Consider the following 9,413-nt stretch of genomic DNA (forward strand, 5'->3'; position numbering starts at 1 on the left):
ATTAGGCGTTAACATATCTAATCATAGGATTGTATGGCCATCACAAAATTGGGCTAGTTAGGTCACACGAATGCTACTATTTTCGATAAGTTTTTAATTTTCGTCCCTTAATTTTTTCTTTTAAGTCTTAAAAAGTTTTTAAAAAAAGGTAATTGACAATGCTCCTGAATCCTGACATTGAAAAAAACAAAACTAAAAATCGGAAGACAAAAAAAAATCACACGGGACAAGTTATACCTTACAAAGTAAGATTTGCAAGACAAAAAAATTTGTGAAGCACAAATTATGCCTTATAAGAATCACCAGAACTTAATTATATGCTGATAAAAGCGTAAGTCCAATTTTAAAATCCACAATTTATTCATACAATTTTTGTCGGACAAGACAAAAGTATAGTTAAAAATATTTTAGTTCATAAATTCTCGTTGTATAAGGAATAAAAATAAAAATTAAAGATTACTAATTTAAAAGACAAAAATTAGGGGGGATTTTGCAAAAACTTGTATATTGACATATAGATTTGGTCAAAGAGTTCTCATTTTTAGGTTTGAAGAGAAAATAAATGTTTTTTCTACGTACCCACAACGTTACGGTCTAAATTGTGCATGTCATTAACTATCCACTAGGTCCACACAAAAGTATATGTTTTTGTTTCATGTCGGTCCACGAATTAATAACATCCTAATAAACAAAGCTTATAATTAAGTTTAATTAAAGTACGTTAAGAACCTTCATATTTTATTAATTATTATATTACTATAATATCGACGTCCTTAATTATCAGTTACCACTAACAGTTGTCCTATTAAACCTTGTATTGTACCTAATATTATTAAAATTACATTTACGTATTCATGTTTTGGAATTAACGTTGAATGAGTCAATGAGCAATAGAGTTGTCTTTTTATCTTATTACATATTAGTTAAAGTATTATTTTCTATTTATACTAATTTTCTTAATAATCTTAACTCGAAAGTAAATTCAAACCATCAATATCAAGACTACTATTATGTTTTAGTGAACTTTCTTGGTCAAAGCAGTGTTTTTTTTTGTAAGGATTCTTATCATCTAGTAATTTTAATCTTTTATTACTAAATAAAATATTAAAAAACATCAAATTGTTCCAATTTATTTTGAAGTGAAAAAAAAAGTAGTTCTACCGTCTATAAGCATTTGTTTGGAAAACCATTGTAAATTTGAAGTTGTTGTAATTAATTACTGAAATAATAATTACACAATCTAATAATTAAAAAGATATATCTATTTGTCATAATATAATTATAAATATAATATTTAATTACACAAATTCAATTACATAATTAGATCAATATGTATGTTTGACTCAAATTAATAATAATTACACAATCTAATAATTAAAAAGCTATATCTATTTGGCATAATATAATTACAAATATAATGTTTAATTACAAATTCAATTACATAATTAGATCAATATGTATGTTTGACTCAAATTTATGCAACTTGTATGGTGGATGTTTAATTCTAGAAGGAGAAAGAGAAATGAGAAAAAGCTACTCCTAGCTCATAATAACTTTTTTGACAAAATCATAATAGACTCAAAAATGTCAAAGTCAACCAATATGAAAAAAAAGAAGTTTGGTCCATTAATATAATATTTTGAACAATTCAACAATAGTGTCTCATCTATAATAAAATAATTTTCAATTTCCCATACACCTATAAATACTTCTCCCTCCCTATACTTCCCTCCACACAACTCAATAAAAATGAACTTCTCTTCATCAAAAATATATTTCTTTCTCTTTTTCACATTAGCTATAGCATCAAGACTAATCTTGGCACAAAATTGTGGTTGTTCATCAGATTTGTGTTGTAGTAAATGGGGTTATTGTGGAAATGGAAATGATTATTGTGGTGAAGGGTGTCAAGGAGGACCTTGTTTTAGTACTAATACTCCAACCAATAATAATAATAATGAAATATCAGTTTCTGATGTTGTAACTGATGCATTCTTTAATGGAATAGCTGATCAAGCTGCTTCTAATTGTGAAGGAAAAGGATTTTATACAAGGGATAAGTTCTTTGAAGCTCTTAAAGATTATACTAATTTTGGAACTGTTGGTTCTACTGATGATTCTAAGCGTGAAATTGCTGCTTTCTTTGCTCATGTTACTCATGAAACTGGACGTAAGTTTGCTACCGCCTTATTTTTCATTAAAACAGTTGCTTTAGTGGTCTTATGTATTAAATTCACGTACCAGAACTATCAGAAGGATGAGTTTTTAGCGTTAAAAATTGGAAAAATCAAATCGATCTCCTCTTTTTGCATGAGGTTAATTATTTTTTAAAAAAAGTGCAAATCTTTGCAAAACACTGACTTAGGTCGATTTTTTATTTTTTTTTGCAAAAAATGACAAACATAATCTTGAACCAAAAAGCACCGATGGTTTAGTGGTAGAAATGTATCTTACCACAAAAATTGTTTTTTTAAAAAAGAAATTAACTGATCCACAGGAACTATTACTCTTTTTATTTGTTTGGTGACTTGAACACATAACCTTAGGATTGAAGGTGAGAGATACTAACTATCCGAGCATCTAAGTTCTAACTCTCGTCAAAAAGATAGAGGTTCAAATTAACAACAAATGATGCATTTTATGATTTTGTAATTTAAAAAACCAACCTCATCATAAGGTTCATATTCTTTTAAAAAAATAAATTGATCGCCCAAAAGCTATTTCAAAGGGAGGAGATTTGTTCAACCCTTTTAACTAATTAACCACCAATATAAAACTTTTTTCATAATTTTTTTACTGACCAGAGTACTTTACCAACCGCTCCTCAGGTTAGTGTTCTGGATCGATTTTTGACACTTTTTTTTAGTAGTAATCATATACGTACGTACTACAACTAATAAATTCCTTGTTTTACACCACAGATATGTGCTACATAAATGAGATAAATGGTCCATCAGGTGACTATTGTGAAGAGACCAACACAGAGTACCCTTGTGTGTCAGGCAAAAACTACTATGGTCGAGGACCAATACAACTATCATGGAACTTCAACTATGGTCCTGCTGGAAAATCAATTGGATTTGATGGATTAAATGATCCAGACATAGTAGGAAGGGATGGTGTTATTTCATTCAAGACAGCCTTATGGTATTGGATGAACAATTGTCATTCTTTAATTACTTCTGGACAAGGATTTGGCCCAACTATTAGAGCTATTAATGGTCAGATTGAATGTGATGGTGGTAATCCTCAAACTGTTGCTAGAAGGGTTGAGTATTATACTCAATATTGTCAACAGCTTGGTGTTGACACTGGGGATAATCTCACTTGTTAATTAACAAGTTGGAATATACATTTTACTTACAATATATATGTTATGAAAATTGAATAAGAGTTCATTATACTTGAACTTTTGGCCAACATTGTATTTTTACACTATATTGATATGAAAAAAATTGCAATTTATAGCTTTTTTTTATATGTAGTTTTTAATATTTTTATTTTTATTTTAAAATATTAAATTAATGTAATCATATATGTGGATGTTTTTTTCGAAGAACAAGAATCCAACTAAGATTATCTCCAACTCTCCCAAGTTAAAAGCAACAATCAATTATTAAAATAAAAATGCATTGCCAAAAATTAGAAAGCAAAATATACTTGCGTTAGAAAAAATTAAATAAGGATTTTAGCCGTGAAAAAAAATTAAGAACATACAAAAGTATTATGCTTTGAAATTTTTTTGAGACTTAAGAATCCATTAAAGATCTGGTATTGTTGTTGTGAAGAATTTCTTATTATAGTGGTGTTTGTAACAAATTTTAAAGTGATAGAAAATAAAATGCAATCACAAACAAAATATGAAGAAACATAATATTATTGATAAATATTGTGGGTACAAATCTATTTATTCCTTGATTCTTCTCTTCTAAGATTTCTCCGTGATTCGAGGACAATTAATTATGTATTTCTCGACTATGATTATTTGGATTTGATCTCCATGAAAGGATTTGTGAAGTATTTGATAATCAAGAAAAGTCTCACATATTTTGATCTCTCTATGAATATCCCAAGAGTTTATGAAATATTCGAAATGTCTTTTTAAGAAAATATATTACCCTTTATAATTAGGGTTTAGAGTTGATTAGCCATTAAGAATTCTTGTAGAGTCCTGTTAAATTTAGATGTCTACTGCTTGAATTCTAAGATGTGTGACAAGTAAAGTTTTTTTAATTTAAATTCCCAATTAACTTTAACTTCATAAATAACAGGTAAAGTGCTAAAATATTACACTTTTACCCAGTAAAAGTAATATATTTGCTTAAACAATTTAATTTTTTGAAAACAAAAGTCGATAAATATTTGGAGAATTTTTTCATGGTTCGATATGTATAGCCCTTTAATATTAATGCTTTAGATATATATACATAAATTAGTTTATTCGCACAGTGATATTATTAGTTTACTGATGATAATGGTTGAGGAAAACTTAATAAAATATATTTTTCTATTATACCTAAATTTTGATGTAGATCCTAAAAGATTTAGTAGAAGATTTTAATATTTATCGTATTTGATTGGGTTTTTATCTTTCTAAAAGATATCTTCTTATGTTTATCGTCAGCTAAATTAGGTAACCTCTTGCTTGATTTTATCTTAATTATTATAAAAGTGGATGTTCCATTTTGTGCGATCCGCTTAAAAGGGGCAAGTTGTTCACCATTTTTTTTATTTGGCTACAAAATGGTCATATTGTTCAATGGAAGAATACGTGGAATTCTCTGATCTCTCTCTCTTTCTTTTACTATCTCTTTTTCTTATTAAATTGCTAAGTTAGTTTATTTTATAACACGTTATCAGCACGAGATTCCATCACTTTGATATATCTGGAAAAGGTTACTCATCATGGGCATTAGATGTCGAAATACACCTAGAATCGATGTGTCTGACAAAAACCATCAAAGATGACAATACAACATCTAGTCAAGACCGTGTCAAAGCCATGATACTTCTCCTCCACCATCTTGACGAAGGGTTAAAATTAAAGTACCTCACATTAAAAAACCCTCTTAAATTGTAAAAGAATCTAAAAAAAAGATATAACCACCTGAAGTTGGTCATCCTTCCACAGGCACATCATGATTGACTCAATTTGAGATTAATGAATTTTAAAAATATAACTGAATATAATTCTGCCTTTTTTAGAATCATAGCATAGTTAAATTTATGCGGAGAAGAAATCACTGATCAAGATAAACTTGAAAAACATATTGAATATTTCCACCTGCGAATATGCTCCTGCGGCAGCAATATCGCGAAAAAGGTTTTAAAAAATATTCTGAACTACTTTCTCACCTTCTTATTTCTGAACACCACAACGAACTGATAATGAAAAATCATGAAAGTCGGCTCGTTGGTTCTTTGCTACTCCCTGAAGTGAATCAGGCAAATATTAACCAACGAGAAAGAGGTCATGGCCCTAGTCGTAGTCGTGGTCGAAGAAAAAATTATAATCACGATGCTCGACTGACACCGAGAAATGATCAGCAATACAAAATGTCATGGATGTGGAGGTATGGGGCACTAGTCATAGATCTGCCGGTCATCAAAATGTCTGGTTCAGATATATTAGGCATCCTTGAAAAGAGCAGAAAATAATCTAAAGATAAATTTTATCTCTGAAGACAATATTGAGCCTATGCATCTAGATGTAGCTAATTTCTTCAATTTTCCAGAAGTTAATATGAATATTGATAACCCTGATAATATTTAAATAATTTTTTTTATTTGTCTGTACTAAATAATATGTTTATATTTTTCTAATTCATGTAAATAAATAAAATTTGTATAATGAGCCATGTTTTAATTATTATGTTTACTTTATTTCATTTTGAAGAAAAATATGGATATGCCTCAAATTTTGTTTGGATCAATGATCAATCACGAGGATATTTGTGTAATTGATAGTAGAACAACTCATGACAATTTTAAGGATGAGAAATATTTTTCCTACTTGCTTAGAAGAAAAAAAAATGTTACTACAATTTCTGGTAATTCAAAAATTATTGAAGGCTCCGGAAGAGCTACTATATTTTTGCCTAAGGGGACAAAGATTGTTATAAAAGATGCAATATTCTCTTCTAAATCCCAAAAACTTGTTAAGTTTTAAAGATATGCTCAGAAATAGATATCATGTTGAGACACTAAATGAAATAAATTTTGAATACCTGGTATAACCAAAAGTGTTTCAGGCTAGAAATATAATTTGGAAAAATTGTTAAATTTGTCGTCTGGCCTATATTATTCAAAAGTTAGTGCAATTAAAGCACATTTGATTGTAAACCAAAAGTTTACTGATCTAAATAGATTTGTGCTATGGCGTGATTGAATAGGTCATCTTGGATCAATAATGATGAAACGAATTCTTGAAAATTTAACTGACATCCGTTAAAGAACCTGAAGATTCTTACGAATAATGAATTTTCATATGCTGCTTGTTATCAAGGCAAATTAATTGCCAGATCAACAACCCTTAAGGTTGACATCGAATCTCCTGTCTTTTTAGAGAGTATATATGGGGATATATGTGGACCTATTCATCCACCTAGTGGATTGTTTATATATTTTATGGTCATCATCTAGATGGTTTTATATTGTGCCTCTTATCATCTCGCAACCTAGCGTTTGCAAAGTAGTTGGCACAAATAATAAGATTAAGAAAGCAATTCCCAGATTATTCAAGCTTTTGATGATTATTGCTTATCAATTGGGATAAAAATTGAACATCTTGTTGCTCATGTTCATACTCAAAATGGCCTTGCAGAGTCATTTATTAAGCATCTACAATTGATAGCAAGACCTCTACTTATGAAAACAAAATTGTTGATTACTTTTTGGGGTCATGCTATCTTATATGCATCAGCACTTATACGTCTCAGATTAATAAATTATAATAAATACTCTCCGTCACAATTAGATTTGGTAATGAGCCAAATATAGCCTATCTATGCATTTTTAGTTGTGCGGTATATGTGTCTGTAGCACCACCACAACATACAAAGATGGGCCCTCAACGAAGATTACGCATATATGTTGAATTTGACTCACCCTCCATAATCTGCTACCTTGAACCGTTGACAGGAGACTTATTTACTGCTAGATTTGCAGATTGTTGGTTTGATGAAATAATTTTTTCGCAATTAGTGGGAGAGAAAAAGGAACCTGAAAGAAAAATTGTGCGAAAAATTTCATCACTATCTCATTTTGATCCACTACCCGCACATGTGCGCAGGAGGTCCAAAAGATCATTCTTTTACAGAAAATATCAAATCAAATGCGAGATGCATTTACTGACTTGAAGCGAATAACTAAGTCACATATCCCTGCAGTGAATGTGTCTATCCGGATTGATGTCCCAGAAGGACCATATGCTAGTATCATAGCTTCTGAATCTCAAACATGCGTGGCGCTACCGTAGAAAAGACTTTATGATAGACTATTGGGGTCAAAGGATAAAAATCCTAGAAATAAAAGCGTGAGAAATAATAAAGATGATACTACAAAAGATCCTCTTGAAGAAGGTCAAGATTTGAGTAATCCTGATATTCCTGAAGAAATCAGTGAACCCGAGACTCAAGTGAATGAAAAACTTTTAATAAGTTCTATCAATGATGAGATAAATTTAGATCGATCGAAAATCACGATTGATAATATTTTTGCATATAATGTTGCACTTAACATCATGCAAGATAGTGAAAGTTTTGAGCCTAAATCTGTCGAAGAATGTCAACGTATATGTGATTGGCTAGAATGGAAAAAGACAATTCAATAAAAATTAGACTCACTTGCTAAACATGAGGTTTTAAACTTGCAGTCCAAACCCCTGAAGGTGTAAAACCAGTTGGCTATAAATGGTTTTTGTGGGAAAATGAAATAAGAGAAATGAAATTGTAAGATACAAGGCACGTCTTGTTGCACAAGGATTCTCTTAAAGATCCGGGGTAAACTATAAAGAAACATATTCACCTGTTATGGATGGAATAACTTTTCGATATCTCATTAGTTTATCTGTACAGAAAAATCTTGAAATACATCTAATGGATGTAGTTACAGCTTACCTTTATGGGTCAATTGATAATGAAATTTACATGAAAATTCTAGATGGATTAAAATTGTCTGAATCATATACTAAGTCTCGGGATATGTACTCAATCAAATTGAAAAGATCATTATATCGTCTGAAACAATTAGGACATATATGGTATAATCGCTTTAGTGAGTATTTGATAAATGAAGGTTATATAAATGATGTCATTTGTTCATGTGTTTTTATTAAAAAAACATAATCAGAGCTTTGTTATACTCGCCGTTTATGTTGATGACATAAATCTCATTAGAACTCCTGAAGAGGTCCAAAAAGCGATTGAATATATAAAGAAAGAATTTGAGATGAAAGATCTTGGAAAGACAAAACTTTGTCTGAGTCTGCAAATTGAACATTTAGCAGATGAGATCTTTGTCCATCAATCTGCCTATACTGAAAAAATCTTAAAATGATTTTACATGGACAAAGCACATCCATTAAATACTTCAATGGTTGTTCGATTACTTGAAGTGGGAAAAGATCCATTTCGACCTCCAAAAGAGAATGAAGAACTTCTTGGTCCTTAAGTACCATATCTCAGTACTATTGGTGCACTTATGTATTTTGCTGACACAACCAAGCCTGATATAATATTTTCTGTTAATTTGCTGGCAAGGTATAGTTCATTCCCAATGTGGAGACATTGAAATGGCATCAAAAATATTTTATGATACTTAAAGGGTACCATTGATATGAATTTATTTTATATTGACAAAGGCTGTGCAGACCTTATTGGTTATGTAGATGCATGTTATTTATCAGACCCACATAAAGCTCGATCCCAAACAGGCTATCTATTTACATATGGAGGAATTGCTATATCATGGCGATCTGCAAAGCAGTCTATTATTGCTACTTAATCAAATCATACTGAAATAATAGCAATTAATGAAGTAAATAGAGAATGTGTGTGGTTGAGATCGGTAATACAGTTCATCAAAGAAAGATACGGTCTGGAAAATGATGTCAAAGTACCCATAGTTATATTCAAAGACAATGTCACGTGCTTAATTCAATTGAAAGATGACTTCATAAAAGGAGACAGAACGAAACATATTTCACCAAAATTATTCTTCACACATGATCTCCAGAAGAATGGTGATATTGATGTACAACAAGTTCGTTCAAGTAATAATCTTGCAGATCTATTCACAAAGGCATTACCAACATCAACTTTTGAGAAGCTAAGATATAAGATTGGAATGTGTCATCTCCAAAATATCAAATGAAGTTTTCATCAGGGGAGTAAAATACGCACTATACTCTTTTT

At 30.3% G+C, this 9,413-nt stretch overlaps 1 protein-coding gene across 1 annotated transcript; it reads left to right on the forward strand.

Moving 5' to 3' along the window:
- The first annotated feature begins 1,739 nt into the window (after positions 1-1,739).
- On the forward strand, positions 1,740-3,467 carry LOC129902750 (endochitinase EP3). The gene is made up of 2 exons (XM_055978133.1): positions 1,740-2,170; positions 2,922-3,467. The coding sequence occupies exons 1-2, from the start codon at positions 1,750-1,752 to the stop codon at positions 3,332-3,334; spliced, it is 834 nt and encodes a 277-aa protein (XP_055834108.1). The 5' UTR covers positions 1,740-1,749; the 3' UTR covers positions 3,335-3,467.
- The last annotated feature ends 5,946 nt before the right edge of the window (positions 3,468-9,413 follow it).

This window comes from Solanum dulcamara, chromosome 9 (assembly GCF_947179165.1).
Source record: "Solanum dulcamara chromosome 9, daSolDulc1.2, whole genome shotgun sequence".
NCBI classification, from domain to species: Eukaryota; Viridiplantae; Streptophyta; class Magnoliopsida; order Solanales; family Solanaceae; genus Solanum; species Solanum dulcamara.

Excerpts from the sequence above, each read along its gene's own strand:
- LOC129902750 (XM_055978133.1), top strand. The coding sequence starts at position 1,750 with ATGAACTTCTCTTCATCAAAAATATATTTCTTTCTCTTTTTCACATTA. Across the intron at positions 2,171-2,921 it reads TGTTACTCATGAAACTGGAC|ATATGTGCTACATAAATGAG; the intron begins GTAAGTTTGCTA and ends TTTACACCACAG.